The sequence below is a fragment of the Giraffa tippelskirchi genome, chromosome 8 (assembly GCF_054371585.1).
Source record: "Giraffa tippelskirchi isolate mGirTip1 chromosome 8, T2T-mGirTip1v1.2.pri, whole genome shotgun sequence".
NCBI lineage: Eukaryota > Metazoa > Chordata > Mammalia > Artiodactyla > Giraffidae > Giraffa > Giraffa tippelskirchi.
The window spans coordinates 89646585-89665656 of NC_137282.1; the positions used below are offsets into that span (position 1 = coordinate 89646585).

Genomic DNA, 19072 nt, shown 5'->3' on the forward strand with positions numbered 1-19072 from the left:
TTTGAGAGATACAGATTCAAAAATTTAAATGTTTTCTGTAGTTACAGTTCTCATATGCATCTAATTTGGTTCTGAGATATTAAATCACATTTAAACTTTACCAGACGAATGCAAATGAAGCTTGAGATTAATTTGGTCTTTGCATACTCCTACTGTTTTGCCTTCCTAGAACACAGGAACATATTAGGTACCATGCAGGATGTCAGCAGATGACATAAAATTCTCTTAACATTCACTTAAATTTGATTGTACAGGAAAGAAAATAATGTAGAAACAGACCAAAAAGCCTAAATCAAAAAATTGTATATTGACACTTCCCTGGTGGTCCAATGGTTAAGAATCTGCCTGCCAATGCAGGGGACACAGGTTCGATCCCTGGTCCAGGAAGTAAGATCCCACATGCAGCAGGGCAACTAAGCCTGTGTGCCACAACTACTGAAGCCCGTGAGCTCTAAAGCCTGTACTCTGCAACAAGAGAAGCTGCTGCAATAAGAAGCCCATGAGCCACAGATGGAGAGTAGCTCCCACTCGCTACAACTAGAGAAAGCCTGCAAGGAGCGACAAAGAGCCTGTGTGCTGCAACAAAGACCCAGCCAAGCCAAAAATAAATAAATTTTAAAAAATTGTATACTGACAATGACAGTGTTCATTAGAGACTTAGTATCACTGTCTCATTCTGGAATCCTAGGCTGAAGCTCAGTTAGGATTTGTGTAAACACCAGGGATTGCAGCTCCAGTGGTCTGCAAACTGAGCAAGTTTTAGAGTGATTTACAGAATAGGAGTGAAGCCCACTTGGCAGGATAAAAACAGATTAATCTGGACTGTCAAATACAGTGAATACATCAAACAGCTAAACTAAAAAATATTATTCAAACAGGACCAGCGGATAGTACAATGAGTTGAAAAATTCTGAGAAGGGATTTGGAGAATTTGATAAAAACCTATTCATGATATTTCGTAATAAAATCCACATAAATTCTTTTTCACCATTAATAGGCCATCAATAGAAATAACAGTATGTGTACATGTGCAAAGAACTTGAGGAAATCAGGCCACTCCCTAAAACTAAGCAGGGATTCTAAACTATATTAAATATTTATTTGTCTGTCACATTAGTTAGATTTAAGCATTGCACGTGTTGGCAAGCATTATGGGCTTAATGATGACACCTCTACATTCATATGTTGAAGTCTTAACTCCCAGTACTTCAGAATGTGCCTGTGTTTGGAGACAGGACTATTAACGAGGAGATGAAGTTAAAATAAAGCTGTGAGAGTGGGCCCTAATCCAGTCTGACTGCTATGAGAAGGAAAAACTGAGCACATGAAAATAAAGGTGGCCATCTGCAAGCGAAGGAGAGAAGCCTCAGAAGAATCCAAACCTGCTGACGCTTGACCTTGGACTTCAGCCCCTAAAGTGTGAGAAAACGATTGTCTGTTGTTTAAGCCTCCGTGGTATTTTGTGATTACAGCCCCAACAAATTAACATAGCGAGTTAGGCTGGCTAAAGTGGCAGGAAGGACAAAGCTGCCCCCTCGGAGCATCTGTCAAGACACAGCAGCACCTCAGCTCTGGGAGTACGGCAGTGGCAGGGGTAACACACATGATCCAGCTCAGATGGCTCTGAGAAGCTGTGGAATACAGCCCACACACTTCAGCAACTTCTGAGCTCTTCAGTCTGGGGTGAAATAAATTAAAAAGCAGAAAACAAAAAAAAAAACTTTACTTACATGAAAAAAGGATTTTGCTTTATTTTTGTATTGAGTGTGAAGTATCATGGGCATTTAGTTGACAAGAGCTACAGGCAGATGGAAATGACTTTAGAGGCAGGATGAGAGTTATAATAATGGGTACAATTTTATAAGATTCACTTTTTAGATGTTTATAAAATATATACAACAATATTTATAGTTTAAGCATTTCCAAGTATACAATTCACAAGAACATTCATAATGTTGTATGAGCGTTGCCACTAGTGAGTGTGCGTGCTAAGTCACTTCAGTCGTGTCTGACTCTTTGATACCCGATGGACTGTAGCCTGCAAGACTCCTCTGTCCATGGGATTCTCCAGGCAAGAATACTGGAGTGGGTTACCATGCCCTCCTCCAGGGGATCTTCCCGACCCAGAGATAGAACTGTCATTTCTTATGTCTCCTGCACTGGCAGGTGGGTTCTTTACCACTAGCGCCACCTGGGAAGTTCCTCTGTATCTATACCTAGAACATTCTCATCAATTTCAACCACAGTTCTGTAACCTTTATAACTTTCTCCCTTCACTCAAATCACTGATAAATTCTACTCTCTGTTGCTATGAATGTGCTTATTCCACCAGCATCGTAAGTGGAATTATACAACACTAGCACAGGATTAATTTTTGAAGTCCTAAACATTGTCACCCAGAAAAATATTGGAGTAGGGGTGAGTTAGCTCAGTTCAGTTCAGTCGCTCAGTCTTGCCCGACTCTTTGTGTTCCCAGGGACTACAGCATGCCAGGCCTCCCTGTCCATCACCAACTCCCAGAGTTTACTCAAACTCATGTCCATTGAGTCGTTGATGCCATCCAACCATCTCATCCTCTGTCATCCCCTGCTCCTTGCACCTTCAATCTTTCCTAGCATCAGGGTCTTTTCCAAAGATTCAGTTCTTTGCATCAGGTGGCCAAAGTATTGGAGTTTCAGCTTCAACATCAGTCCTTCCAATGAATATTCAGGACTGATTTCCTTTAGGATGGACTGGTTGGATCTCCTTGCAGTCCAAGGGACTCTCAAGAGTCTTCTCCAACACCACAGTTCAAAAGCATCAATTCTTTGGCACTCAGCTGTCTTTATAGTCCAGCTCTCACATCCATAGATGACTACTGGAAAAACCATAGCCTTGACTAGACAGATGTTTGTTGGCAAAGTAATGTCTCTGTTTTTTAATATGCTGTCTAGGTTGGTCATAAGTTTCCTTCCAAGGAGTGAGTGTTTTTTAATTTCATGGCTTCAGTCACCATCTGCAGTTATTTTGGAGCCCAAGAAAATAAAGTCTCTCACTGTTTCCATTGTTTCCCCATCTATTTCCCATAAAGTGGTGGAACTAGATGCCATGATCATAGTTTTCTGAATGTTGAGTTTTAAGCCAACTTTTTCACTCTCCACTTTCACTTTCATCAAGAGGCTCTTTAGTTCTTCTTCACTTTCTGCCATAAGGGTGGTGCCATCTGCATATCTGAAGTTATTGATATTTCTCCTGGCAATCTTGATTCCAGCTTGTGTTTCATCCAACCTGGTGTTTGCCATGATGTACTCTGCATGTAAGTTAAATAAGCGGGGTGACAACATTCAGCCTTGACATATTCCTTTCCCGATTTAGAACCAGTCTGTTGTTCCATGTCCAGTTCTGTTGCTTCCTGACCTGCATACAGGTTTCTCAAGAGGCAGGTCAGGTTGTCTGGTATTCCCATCTCTTTAGGAATTTTCCACAGTTTGTTGTGATCCACATAGTCAAAGGCTTTGGCATAGTCAATAAAGCAGAGTACTGAAGGGATGATAGGAAAAATCAAGGAATAGGTCCAGCGAGCTGGCTCTTGCTCAGTGATATACAAACTGTCCTCCTCTTGACCCTCCCCGTTTCCCTTCCTCCAGGTCCTCCCCAGTACTTGCTATATCTTGTCCTTTGATCACAGACACTTCAATAGGTGTGAGGTGATACCTCCCTGTGGTTTTGATTTGCATTTCTTTAATGATCAGTTAAATTCAGCACATTTCAATATGACTCGTGGCCATTTGAATGTCTTTTCTGGGGAAAAAAAAAAAAGTCTATTCGGGTCCTTTGCCCACTTTTTAACTGGACTACTTGCTTTCCTGTTCTTGAGTTATGTCAGTTGTTTATATATTTTGAATATTAACCTCTCCTAGATGTGTAGATTCCAAGTATTTTCTTCCAGTCCACGGGTTGTATTTTTATTGTGTTGATTATTCTGCAGAAGCTTTTTAGTTTTATGTAGTTCGACTCACTTAGTTTTTATTTTATTGCTTGTGTTTTAGGTCTCATCCCAAAAAATCATTTTCAGAACCCATTTCAAGAAGCATTTTTTCCTATGTTTTCTTCTAAGAGGTTTGTGATTTTAGGTCTATATATTTAAGTCTTTAATCCATTTCAAAGTTTTGTGAGTAATGTCTGCTTTGCTCTGGCAATTAACCATATGCAACTTCCTACATTTCTTGTATTTTTAGTAATGTATTTTAACTTTTTCTTCATGTTTTTTTTCCATGTTTTTCTATCTTTTCTCGACAAACACACAGTAAAGCACTGTGGGACTAGAAACTACATTTTATAATTTACCTTCTCATCATGCCTGAATCAGTATCTCTCACACATTAAGAAATCAATGAATACTTTTTGTCTGTTTGTTTTCTAAAAACTAGGGATGCAAGGGAAAAGTTCTAAGATGAAAGTGGAAAGACTCAATTTCTTTCCTTGGTAATGTGACCAAGATTAGATCACTTACATATATTTTCTAGCCTTTGGTTAATGTGCCTTTTACATGAGCATATGACACATGATTCCTGTATAGCTTTATAATGCTACGTGTCTGCTGCTAAGTTGCTTCAGTCATGTCCAATTTTGTGCGACCCCATAGACGGCAGACCACCAGGCTCCCCAGTCACTGGGATTCTCCAGGCAAGAACACTGGAGTGGGTTACCATTTCCTTCTCCAATGCATGAAAGTGGAAAGTGAAAGTGAAATCGCTCAGTCGTGTCCAACTCGAAGCGACCCCATGGACTGCAGCCTACCAGGCTCCTCTGTCCATGGGATTCTCCAGGCAAGAGTACCGGAGTGGGGTGCCATTGCCATATAGCTTTATAAGACTACGTGTCTAGGCTATTTTAATTAACCTGAACTAAACACATTTTTAGAAGATATTCAAAAAACCAACAAGTATGTACTTTAAAAACTTATTCTGAATTACACTAAATATATGCATGCAAATTAGGATTTTTTCCCCAACACTCTATTCAACAAATTAAAGGTCAGAAGGACAGTATTATACTCTCAGCCCAATTCATGTTCTGTGAAAATGAAATATACTGACGTCCTATATTCTGCTGGGACACATGATCTGTACCTATTTTCAGCCCACAGCTCTTCACATGCCATTGTTTAAAAATAGATCAGTTCTGAACTTTGGAGACAGACTTAGAAGTGCATTAACCTCTTTCTCGACTGTTAAGTTTGCCATTTTGCTCTAATCAAATCAGTATAAATCTGATCATGATAAAAATAGACCTTCTTACTTTGTACACATTCCAACAGGCTCTCATAAGCAGAGGGGTATGGCTCACTGAATTTTTCTAATTAGTTTTTTGTTTTAAATATACTCCTGCATTAAAGCATCATCAGTCTCTAATCTTAACATTCCAATGCCAAGTTTTGATGCTAAGATGCTGTCTCCAGAAGGCTGGTTGTTAAACTGGAGGAAGGGCTTGTCAGCAGATTGTTTGAATAAATTCCAAAAGAAATGAGACATATGATAAACCTGGAGTTAGTGTCCCTCTGAGGTATGGTCTAACACCCTCTGAATGACCTCTCATAGCACTAACACACAGTTATAATTACTGGTTTAAATTTCTGTCTCTCATCAAGTTGTAAGAGCTGTGTGAGCTGTGACTATACACTATTTTTCACGGAATCATAGTAATACTAAGAATCAAATTTTACTGTGTACTTAACTATATATACCAGGCACTTTTCAAACTTTTAATGTTTTTTTCTCATTTAATTTTAAAACAGCTCTGTTAGGTACTTATCATCATCATTTATATTTAAAGATGAAGAAAGTAAAATATGTACAAGTTATGAAATAGCCCAAAGTTGTACAGATACTAAGTTGTGGCGCTGTGTTTATCTGAGGCTGATGGCACTATGGAGAACAGTGTAGGACTTACCATATGATCCAGCAATCCCATATTGGGCATGTATCTGGAGAAAACCATACTTCAAAAAGATACCTGCACCCAATGTTCATTTCAGAACTACTTACAACAGCCAAGACCTGGAAGCAACCGAAATGTCTGTCCACAGATTAATGGATAAAGATGTGCTGAATGTACAAGAAGAGTTTATCACTTAGGGTATAGAATTTTTTAGCAGTTGGGGGAGGGGGGGCTTTGTCAGGCAATTACCTAGAAACAAAGATTGTCTTGGTTTGATCTGAAATGTAAAACTTGAAGCTATTCTTGAACTAACATGGAAAAATAAAACGGTTATTGTTTTAAAAAAATGATAGAACTATATTGTTGACAAGATATGAATTAAGTTTATTTTCTACAAACTGTTATTGATGAAGACATGGATAATACGCTCATGTTTCTGAAAAGTAATCTGTACATGAGGGGAGGGAATAATAAATATTATTTCTAAAAAAAAAGATGTGGTATGTGTATATGTATATATAGGTAAATATATATATATATACATATACAATGGAATATTATTCAGCCTTAAAATAAGTATGAAATAATGCCCTTTGCAGCAACATAAATGGGCCTAGAGATTACCATGCTAAATTAAGTCATACAGAGAAACACAAATCTAAAAAATGATACAAAAAACTTATTTACAAAACAGAAACAGATTCACAGACTTAAAAATAAACTTATGGTTACCAAAGGGGAATGGTAGAGAGGGGGGCTATAAATTAGAAAATTTGGATTAACATATACACACTATTATATTAAAATAGATAGTCAAAAAGGATCTACTGTATAGCATAGGGAACTCTACTCAGCATTCTGTAATAACCTATATGGGAAAAGAATCCGGAAAAGAATAGACATATGCCTATGTATAACTAAATCACTTTGCTGTACAGCTGAAATTAACATAACATTATAAATCAACTATTTGTTGTTTGGTTGATCAGTTGTGTCCGACCTTTTGCGATCTCATGGACTGTAGCCTGCTAGGCTCCTCTGTCTGTGGGATTTTATAGGCAAGAATTCTGGAGTGTGTTGCCATTTCCTTCTCCAGGGGATTTTCCTGACCCAGGTATCAAACCCCTAAATCCTACATTGGCAGGGGGATTCTTTACCACTGAGCCACCAGTAAACTTCAGTATAAAATAAAAACAAACAAAGAAAAAATGAGGCCAGTGGAACCAGTGCCATACCCTGCCCCTGACGCTGAATGGCTCCTCCATGGTTGGCTTTCACTCATACATGATGCTATTCAAAACACTGAGAATATCATAAAGGCAAATTAAACCATTCAAAACAATGAAACAGAAGACCTCTGAGCCCACAAGGCAAAACAGGTGCATATTTTAAGTGGATGGAAGAAGAAGGGGAGGGCTCTCCAGGCAAACCAGGACTGGGCACAACTGGGAGGGAGAGGAGGTTTCTGGAAATCACTGAAGTCCATCTTTGCAGACTCAGAATTTTAACCAGACAAAGTCACAGACCAACCAGAGAGTGAAGAACATAGATGACAGATAACTAATCCATCACTATAGTGGCTCTAATTTAAAATGCCAAGTTTCTAGGTACTATTCTAAGTAATTTTTTCAGAAAACTGTAGTTGTTCCTGTATTTGCAGGTCCATGTATATTAGTTGACAGTGAAACAAAGATCATTTTTTTAGATGATTTTCCAATCACTTCTCAGGATGCTGACAATGCCAGTGGGGCCAGTGCTGTGGTCATATGGCCCAGCTCGAGGATGAAGAACCCACAGATTTATGTGCCAGTCTGAATTTTCCCCACCTTGAGTGGCTCACTGCTTAGGTTCAGACAGGGAATCCAGCAACTTTTGTTTTATGAACCACAGACATTACCCTAGGCACACCTGGCATAGCAATGTAAGAAAAATAGTATTTATTTTCTATCTATCCCATGGATACTATTAACATTATAGAGTTTGGACAAAATACTCAGATATCTTTAATAATTGTACTCTATTGGAATACTCCCCCATCCCTCAGGTTTACTGAGAAATAAATCACTAATGTGTATAAATGTTGAGAAAGTTAAAAAAAAATAAAAACAACTGCATACAAAATAGGACCTTCAGGTTTTTAGTGTGTATATCAAAACAAACTCACAGAGGAATCCAAAGATGCCAGCATCCTTTAGTTATGTGTTAGAAACCACAATCTCCATAATACAATCTAAAGTGACACTAAGAAAGTTAAGCGGCCACAGTACATCATAATTCTTGGCATCACTTTTCTTCATGCCAGCATCTCTATTGTGTCTCCAAAATACTCCCTTCAAGTTCTAATCATTTAATAATCTAACAATTTGACTTTATTTATTTATCCAACAAGCAGTTATTAAAGATGTACTATGGAGAGACTGGAGCTATGGTGGAAATCAAGAAGTCCTTACTTTTTTGGGTCTTGAGTTCCTATAGTAGATCAGACAATTAATGAATAAATAAAAAGACACAACAAGACAACAAAGTGATGTGTACCAGCAACAAAGCTCATATAATGGAGAATGCAAGGAAATTAACTAAGATGAACTTCTCGGTGGAGGCCCTGTTAAGGAGGTAACATCTGTGTTGAGAACTCAACAATGAGTCAGGTATTCGTTGAAGGCATTTCAGCAATTTGTCTCCAATGTATGAAAAAGATAAATCACCTAGTTTCTGCACAGGAATTCTTTCAATAAAGTATTGCTCTCGAAATATCTTCTAGCTAAATTATTTTGCATATGCATATGAGTTTCTGGTAAGAGATTTCAAAGGTCACACAAATGAAATTCTTCCTGACATTTTATATCTTCATATTTAAAAATATTCAAACACATTGAAAAGAAAGGATGGTGAATAACATAGATATAACACAGATTTAATTGATTATGAGTAAGGAATAGTTTCACATTCATAAGCACCACATTTTATTTTCTTTCTCTATTTTCAAACAATGGGTTTTTTAAATAAGCTTTTTAGAATCTAAAGTTTGACCTGACTTTCACTTTTGTACATTTGTGGGTACCCAGACCTGTGTTAGCAGAAACTGTTGCTCTAAAGTATATATTAGCATCTCAAATTATGCAAAATACTTTCATAAAAAAGAGACTTCTGGACAATGAAGCATTTTAAGTTAAAAGTCTTATTAAAATGTAAGATAGTTGTTGGCTCAAACTTGAATATTTGATTAACAATTACATGTGGCATGTGTTTGTGCATACAATGCACATCTTATATTTTTACCTTTTATTAAAATATATATATCAAATAATTTAGTTTTCCCTTTCTAAGTATCTTGGTTTCATTCATTTTATATTTATAGTATCAATCATTCAATGTCTTCTATATGCCAGGCACTTTCTGGACCCAAGAGGCACTATAGGGACCAAAATACATCTTTACATAAATTAACACCTCATCTTCTAAATTAGAATACAGCTTTTGAAAGACAGAATGATGTATTTTACTACTTTTAAAATGTTTCTTGTGATCTACCACTATGACCTAAATATAGCAGGTACATAATACTCCAAGTTAATAGAGAACAAGATATGTTTCCCATTGTTCTTACTAAACTTTTTTTTGTAAAACATATCTGGCTTTTTTAGATCCAGGTTGCATTTGAATAATGGCTTCTGTTACCCACTGGCCAATGTCTTTGCTTACTTTCCTATGCTACTCTTCCTGTTTCTATAGTTTCAGTTCACATTAAAGTTTGGCTTTAGTGTGACTCTGATGCCAGAAGAGCAAAAGTTGAAGAACAAAGGAACAAACATTGTTTTCACCTTTTTAAGGTGTAAAATATTTCAGCATTTCATGCTTTTATTTCTAAGATCTCTTATTTGATTAAGTAGCCATAATTTTTTACCCTGCTTTTCACTCATAATTCAGTAAAAGACCATTTTTCTAATAAATATTTAGTGAGCTCCTATCAAATACTAGTCATCAGAGATACAGAGATACTATGGCACAGTCTCTATCCTCAAGAAGCTCACAGTCTTGAAAGAGACGAAGAGTAAACTTACAAATGAAAATACAGCGATAGAGAGTTTTCAGAGAAAATTTATGGAGAAACTCATGCCCGGTAAGACTGTTTGATGGAAAATTGAAGGAAAGTTAGGTAGAAAGGATTGAAGATAGAGAGGGTAGCATAAAGAAAGGCCAAGAGACAATCAGCAACGTTTTTCCTCCCAGGGAAATTATCAACAATTTTCTGTCAGTGAATCATGAACGTAAAGATGGAGGCAGACCACAGAGCTTCTCCAGTGCCATTCAAGCAGCTTGGCCTTTTTCTTAGAAGGGATAGGAGGCCATAGTTAGACTCCAAGAAAGTAACACTGAACTTGTGTTGTATATCAGTCAATATGGTAGCCAAGGGATGGGATGCATTTGAGATAATTGAGATCAAAGGCAGGGAGGAAAGTGGTGGGTGCATGTCAGAAAGTGAAGTAAAAGATGCTGAAGCTTTGAACTATGGCATTTGAAAATATAAGGAAAAAGTTACTTTAAGTGAATGACAGAATAGTTGTAGGAATTGAGGGAACTGAGGATATGGGTATGGATGTGAGAGTTAGACGATAAAAAAAATTGAGCACTGAAGAATTGATGCTTTTGAACTATGGTGTTGGAAAAGTCTCTTCAGAATCCCTTGGACTGCAAGGAGATCCAGCCTGTCAACCTTAAAGGAAATCAGTCCTGAATATTCACTAGAAGGACTGATGCTGAAGCTGAAACTCCAATACTTTGGCCACCTGATGCAAAGTACCGACACATTGGAAAAGACCCTGATGCTCGGAAAGATTGAGGCAGGAGGAGAAGGGGACGACAGACGATGAGATGGTTGGATGGCATCGCCGACGCGATGGACATGAGTTTGAGTAGGCTCTGGGAGTTAGTGATGGACAGGGAAGCCTGGCATGCTGCAGTCCATGGGTCACAAAGAGTCAGACATGACTGAACAACTGAACTGAACTGAAGGGGATAAACATGAAAAGTGGAATTTTTCCACTGAAGGTCAGAGTCAAAGTGTGGCAGTAACTAATAATAAACACATGATTAAGAAATTTTTCTTGTTATCCTGATTTTATATTACATTAAGCATTTTTAGAATGGAGAAATGTTTTTCATTTAATCATTCAGCTTTTTAGGGTTCATTTTTATTCTCACTTTCTGTTGGCTTTATATAGTCCCTCAATGACATTTTCTGTTGGAATCCTTACTTTTCTGCCTCATTCAAATAAATCCTTAGATTTATTGTATCAGTCTACCTATTGATTCCATCTTAATCCCTGATGCTGTCTATTGAGTTACCGTTGTCTCTACACTATGGCCCATCCTACCCCACCTTTGAATCCTGCCTGGCCCTTGAGTATAACCTCGTTTCAGTATCCTGAGCTTCAGCCTCTTAGTGAAGAGGATTTGCATTTAAAACAAAATCTATAATCCAACAAAGAGATAAAGCAAAACATATTGATAGATTAAAAAACATGATATATAACTTTTTAAAAAATACAAAGGTTTAATTCTATTTCTCAAAGCAAAAAGATTTACACGTTATTATTTGATTGAGGACTTTGTGGAGAAAATGTTAATCAATAGCAGATATCCAGCTCCCTCTGTTTCCAAAACTCTTAACTGATGTCCTAAGGCTTAAAAAATACAAATAACTTTTAATGGATGTAGATACTTAGGGATGGTTATAAATGGTAAAGATGTTAGGTGAAATGGGCATATTTATTGAGTATTTTATATTTGCTACATATTGTAGGAATTTCAAGAAAAATTTAAAATATAGAGGAAGTGACCTTTGCTCTTAAGGAACTTTCAAGACAAAAGTGGAGGAAACTAATGTGGAAAAATCTTGATAATAGACAAAATGGAAAGTAGTACTCAAATATTATGGACTCAGTGCCCTGGGGGTCAGGGAAAAAAGAGACCAGATTTAATCTGGACAATCAAAGGAAGTAAAAATAAAGAAATATTATTTGAATTACATTTGCCAACAGATGAGAAACATATCTGGAAAACATATGATGCAAGTTGAGATATTAGAATTGCTTTTTGCAAAACAGTGTGTTGCACAATTTGGCTATAGGCCACTTTGGAAAGTACAGGGCGATAGGGAACAATAAAGCTGGAAATTTAGCAAGGATCAGAGTGTAGAAGGGCTCAAATATGAGCCTAAGGAGGCTCTATTTGATGTAACTTGTAAAGAAAATGTTTTTGAGCAAAGACATGACTATCTCATACACATAAAAGAAGATTAATCTGGCATTACTGCTTTAAGTGGTAATTACAGAAAACAGACCAAAGGTTGGAAGGTAAACTAAAGGGATAGTGCAAATAGTCCATGAGATACCAATAAGGTTAGGGTCATGAACTTGGAAAAAAAGACAAGGACATAAGTGAAAGATACATCGTTACAGTGAATTGATAGCATTTGGTGATTGACTGGATGTGCAGAGCAGAGAAAGATTAAAAAAAGACTAAAGTTTTACGTTTTACATGACTCAAAAGAATAACTAAAATATTTACAGAGAGAGAGACTTCAAAGGAGAAATGGCTTAGTGATGGAAGATAATCACTTTAATACATAGTTTACTATATACGTATAGCAAATGGAAATCATGTAGCATTGGCAAAGGGAAATCATATAACTTTTAAGAAAACAGAGATTATGTCAAGAATTTGGAGGTCAAATTTCCTGAACTAAAGAGTGAGATGAAATAAATAAAATAAATCCAGAAATGGAAAGTGAAAAGCCAAAAACAGTAATGGTTTAGTGTTAAAGGAGCTCCCCAAAGAGATTCAGGATATGGGTGTTATTAAGAGTTTAAAAGAACTGCCAATGTATCCAAGACAAATGATGTCATGACTAAATGTTCACTGATAATTTTCAAGGAAAGGATTATTGTAAAGAAGTGGAGATTGAACCACAGTGAAAGATAATTATAGAGTAATCTTTCTAGATTGGTAGTAAAAGAGAAAGAGAAAACCAGTGTAAGAAACACAATCAAGAGAATGTTCTTTTGATCTAGGGGTGACCTGAACATTCTAGTGGGCAGAGGGAAGACATCTAGGGGGGAAGGAAGGGCCACTTGAGAAAAGAGGTGGTTATAGATGTTGAAAAGTGTTCTAATGAGGTAACAGGAAATGAATGACTCACAAGGGTCAGGTCAGTCTGTGATCAGGGTCCAGGAGATGAACAGGGAAAATGAAAATAGGAAAAAAGTAGAAATCACAAAGAAGTTAATGAAACAGTTTGGTGAGCATGAGATGAGAGAGTGGAAGACTGGGAGGCTACGGACAGTGAGGACCAACAAGAGAACTTCTAACCAGGGATACAGAAAATAAATTGGTATCTTGAGAATCATAATTAGAAGAACAATTCTCCAGTCATTTTTTTTAAAACACAGAGCCTGTAAATGTGAGAACATAAGGGTGAATAAGGGGAAAAATTGTTTTAACATTAAGTTTTTTTTTGAGTAATGTCAAAACATGGAATTGAGGATTTCCCAGGAAAAGTGGGAGACTCGTGGAGACTGAGGACAATAAATCTTACCTCTCTCAGAGGATCATTGAGTTCATTGAGAATATTTTCTTCATCAAAGATTTTGCCTTGGTATCTGTGTTCATAATAATCATGTATCTTCTGACGCATATCAGCTGGTAACTTATGGAATGACATGTATTGTTCCACTTGCTTATACTGTAAGGAAAGGAATAAAGAGAAATTAGAAAACATTGTTAGGCTATATGAGAAAACATGATGCTACTTTGTTATGCTATACTTAGTAACTTTTGAGTAACAGTAACAAAATGAAGAAATTCTTTAAGGTGAAGGAATTAATGTACTAGGTTGTAAAGTACCTACTCTATGTCATATACTATAGATGGTATTTGTTTAGGTAAACATTTCCTGTAAAGACCTGAAAAATTATGGAGAGGAAGCATGGAAGGAATTCAGAGTGAACTGGATGTAGCCCCAAAAAGCCAGTGATGAGGCAAGAAAAAAAATGTGATGCTATTAAAAAAAAAATCAGCAGTTCTAAAAGAAGTATGCAGTTGCTGTTTAGCTCTTCATTTGGAGGAAGAATCTCATAACTTTGGATAGTACAAAGGTTTTATCTTAGACCTTATAGCCAAAGATAAGACCTAATTAAAATTTTAATCTGGAGGCACGAAGCTTGGCAACTGTTTGCAACTCATATATACTCAAGCAACACTCATGCCCTATATATTAAGAGACTATGTTTGACTTCAATTTAGGATGTAGAAAAATATCAGAATGAGACTAGATACACATAGTTTTATACCTGAAGCTTTACTTAGCCACTTAATTTTATTTAAATAAGTACTTCTTAAAACTGATTGTTTATAAAACTTGGGATGAGGTGGTCTTTGGGGAATGAAGATTTGCATTCCTAACTCCAGATATTGATTCTGTTGAGGTACCTGTCTGTAAATTTATATACATACTCATATACATAAACACACACTTAAAAAAAAATCCCTACAAATCAAACAGGAACCCAGAAGCACATATTTTTCTTGGTAGTTTATTAGAGGAGAATTTCAGGCTTTAAAAAATCAGAATCTGCATCTTAAGAAAGATGCCCCAGATGACTCACACACATTTAAATTTGAGAAATATCCCCTTGATATTTCAAATGCTGGCAGTCATAAGACTCTACTTTGAACAAAATTGGTTAGAACCCCCTAAATTAGTTCCATTGTGCAGATGATAAAGCTGAGTACAAATGAAAAGGTAGGTAATAAAACTGGATGAAGATAATGGAAAAAAATCTTTCCTTAAACATGACACATTTGGTGTGTTATCTATGAACATTTTTGTTTCAAATCTTTTCCTGGTAACAGAGCTCAAGCCAGAAGATCTAGATGACTGGACTCCATGTCCATAATTATTATAAATATAACTGGTAATTGATAATAAATATACCTGATGGGAAACAGCAACCCATTGTATTGTACTTCTTCAAATATTTTTAAGTACACTATTTACTCATAAAATTCATATTTTTGGACATTCTCTTTCAGGGATTAGTATTCACAAAGGAAATACAACTTTGTCATGAGATTCCTTTACTTTGTCACCAGACTATTCCTTAAAGTAAAGTCTGCTGGCTTACTACTGTGGGTGTGTATGTGTGTACCTACAGTAAGCCTAGTAGGTTACACACATATACCCACACACATTTACATATTAAAGTAAAGCCTGCAGGCTTGCTACTACTGTAAGCACACACACACACAGACACACACACACATTGATGATTTTGAGCTGTTGTGCTTGAGAATACTCTTGAGAGTCCCTTGGACAGCAGGGAGATCAAACCAGTAAATCATAAAGCAAATCAACTCTGAATATTCATTGGAAAGACTGATGCTAAAGCTGAAGCTCCAACATTTCGGCCACCTGATGTGAAGAGCTGACTCTTAGAAAAGAAGACCCTGATGCTGGGAAAGATTGAGGGCAGGAAAAGTAGGGGGTGACAGGATGAGATGGTTGGATGGCATCACTGACTCAATGGACACGAGCTTGAGCAAACTCCAGGAAACAGTGAAGGACATAGTGAAGCCTGGTGTGCTGCAGTCCATGGGGTCACAAACAGTCAAGACATTACTTAGCGACTGAACAACAACAAATATATATGCATATGCATGTGTGCATGTTCAGTCGCTTCGGTCATGTTCGACTCTTTGCAACCCTATGAACTGAAGCCAGGCTCCTCTGTCGGTGGAATTTTCCATGGAAGAATGCTGGAGTGGGTTGCTGTGCTCTCCTCCGGAGATCTTCCTGACCCAGGGATGGAACCTCGGTCTTCTGGGTTGCAGGCAGATTCTTTACTTGTTGAGCCATCTCAAAAGCCAATATGCGCTTCAGATACACACACACACACACACACACACACACACACTTATATGAAGCAACTTGATTATGATTTCAGGCATTCTGAATTTAGGCATCAATGCTGTTACTGTCATTGTGTGTAAATGGCTTCTGTATGTACTTGAGAAGGACTGGGTTAATTTTTCCTGAAGAAGTCAGAATCTGTGTGCCTGCTTAACCTTGACATCCCAACTCTAGCTAGAGACCTGGGATTCAGCCTGCTTGACCCCTTGTGCAGCTGGTTATAAGGAAAGAAGTGTCAGTGGCCTTTCCTCTATCCTACAAGACTGCTGTGTAGGATAAAGTTCGCTTGCAGCTGGACTGGAAAAGCTCTATCCTTATTTTTAGAGACATTTGTGTATCTGACTTTTACTTATAACCAAGAAGAAGGCAGTGGGATATTTGATGTACTGTTTAGGATCTGAAATACCACTGGAGAGCCACAAGGCTAACTTCTGCATGAATGATTAGCAACTAGCCTACTTGATTTGACTAGTTTGGGTGGACTATTTAAAGACCTACTGAGAGCTTTGTTGGTGAGCACTCCCCAAACTGACTCTTTTGTGACTTCAAGGACTGTAGCCAACCAGGCTCCTGTGTCCATAGGATTTCTCAGGCAAGAATACTGGAATGGGTTGCCATTTTCTTCTCCAGAGGACCTTTCCAACCTAGGAATCAAACCCAAGTCTCCTGCATTGGCAAGCAGGTTCTTTACCACTGAGTCACCAGGGAAACCTGAAGACTGGTCAGTTCTATCAAATATCCAAACTTGGGAAAAGAATAAAATAGCTTCCGACAACAGAGCTGCCACAGTTTGGACACTTACAGCATTGATGAAAGTCCTTTTGATTCTGGGCAAATGAAGAATTCTAACCTGCAGAAATCTTTCTGTAGGACCAGTATGTGTCAAGTAACCTCTACTCACTTTTCTCAACTGATTGCTTGCCCAAACAGTGCTTGGGGTGATGAGAATCTTGAATGGTAACCGGCATACTGAGCTCTAGATTTCTCCCCTCTCTACTTGCACCTCTGGGGTATGGGAGGCAGCATTAAAATTTAGCAGCATTTTAATCATTTTGGTAAATTTGTGCCTGTATGCAAAAGTCTACTCATCTAGAGAAAAAAAATAATCTGCTGAATGAACAATCTCTGAAGTAAAAAAACTAATACTTGATTAGCTAAATAAAAATGTGACCTATAAAATTACTAAATTTTCATGGAAAGTTAAGATGGGTTGAGTCTACTTATTTTTCCTTCTTTTCAATCCCTTTAGACTTCAGGTTACTGATCTACAGTAAGAGGTTGTTATACCAATGGATCTTCCTTCTTTCTTCAGACAGAAGTTCTACGAATATTTTTTTTGTCATTTACTGAGTTCATTACTGAGTTCAGTTTGACTTTGAGCATATATTGCATATTTTAAACATTCATTTGCTCATAGAAATGATTTATCTAACAAGTATTAATTGATTGTTGTGTGCCAATGGTTCTCAAGGTGTGGTTGACAAAATGTCAGTATAACCTGGGAACTTAGAAATTCACATACGTAGTCTCTACCCCAGGCCCACTGAATAAGAAACTCTGAATTAGAAAGTCTGGCAGTTTGTGTTTTAACAGGTCCTCCATACACTAAAATATCAGAACCACTTCTATATGCCAAGAACTGTGTTATCTTAGGACGTAAGGAAGTACATTTGAGGGAGTGTAGGGAAAAGAAAAAGAAATTCAGTTTCTGACAAGCTAAGTTTAAGATGCTCATGGCACATTCTAATGCTTATATGTAGGTCAGGCACTCAGAAGATAAAACATGCTCAGAGTCAGTGACTCAGGGATCAGTAAGGATGCGTCAAATGAAGACATAAAAAGACAAAAAGTGGGACCGATATTTTAAAAGCAGTTGAGTCATGGACCTTGAGCAAGTTAAGGGAACTCACATTAGTCAGCAAGATGTAAGAGCAGACAGAAAAGCTTAGTAAAAAAAAATAAATTAAAAAAAATGAATGAAAAAAACATCCAAAGAAGGATAAAGTTTCAAAGGATAGTGGGCCACTCAAAAGGAGTATATTCAGAGAGAAGAGATATTGAACCATGCTCCGAGAACTTGGGAATTATGTTAGAACATGACACTCACTGAAAAGTTATTTCTTATGAATAAAAATATCACTTCCATGTGAGGTAAAGAAATAAAAATAATAAACAAATCTTTGAGGAAGATATCTAGTGGTAGGTGGACAGGGAAATAAACTAGATGTTAAAATTATGCATAAGTTGGCAAAGTATTAATAAAATTGAAAAATAAACAGCTTCTGTTAATTCTAGTGATATATGTGTGTATATATATATATATATACATATATATAAAGTGATATGTGTGTATATATATATATATACACAAAAAAGATAACCTGAATATAGATAAATAATCAATAAATTTTTGAAAAGCAAAGATTCAAATACAATTATTTCTTGAATATATAAAATCAAAAATTCATTCCATCAGATCTACAAACTATAAAAGAGGTACCATTTAAAAGTCTAATGTACTTCTATTTTTTAAATGTTCTGTGCAATTAAAGTTATAAGAAGCTGAAGTTGACTGGTTCTATAAAGACCTACAACATCTTCCAGAACTAACACCAGAAAAAGATGTCCTTATCATTATAAGGGATTGGAATGCAAAAGTAGGAAATCAAGAATACAAGGAATAACAGGCAAATTTAGCCTTGAAGTACAAAATGAAGCAAGACAAAGGCTAACAGAGCTTTGTCAAGAAAACATACTGGTGATAGCAAATATCTTTTTAAACAACAATCCAAGAAACAACTCTACACATGGACATCACCAGATGGTCAATACCAAAATCAGACTGATTATGTTCTCTGCAGCCAAAGATGGAGAAGCTCTGTACAGTCACCAAAAACAAGACCTGGTCCTGACTGGGGCTCAGCTCATGAGCTCCTTATTGCAAAATTCAGGTTAAAATTGAAGAAAGTAGGGAAGCCACTAGTCCATTCAGGTATGACCTAAATAAAATCCCTTATGATAATACAGTAGAGGTGCCAAATAGAGTCAAGGGATTAAATTTGGTAGACAGAGTGCCTGAAGAACTATGGACAGAGGTTCTTAACATTGTATAGGAGGCAGTGGCCAAAATCATTCCAAAGAAAAAAAGCAATGCAAGAAGTCAAAGTGGTTGTGTAAGGAGGT

At 36.9% G+C, this 19072-nt stretch overlaps 1 protein-coding gene across 1 annotated transcript in view; it reads right to left on the bottom strand.

Moving 5' to 3' along the window:
- HCN1 (hyperpolarization activated cyclic nucleotide gated potassium channel 1) overlaps positions 1–19072 on the bottom strand; it is a 435287-nt gene that overhangs the window by 77702 nt on the left and 338513 nt on the right. Inside the window, exon 5 of the mRNA XM_081521338.1 lies at positions 13517–13663. Coding sequence (XP_081377464.1) covers positions 13517–13663 — 147 coding nt within the window. The remainder of the gene's footprint in view (positions 1–13516; positions 13664–19072) is intronic.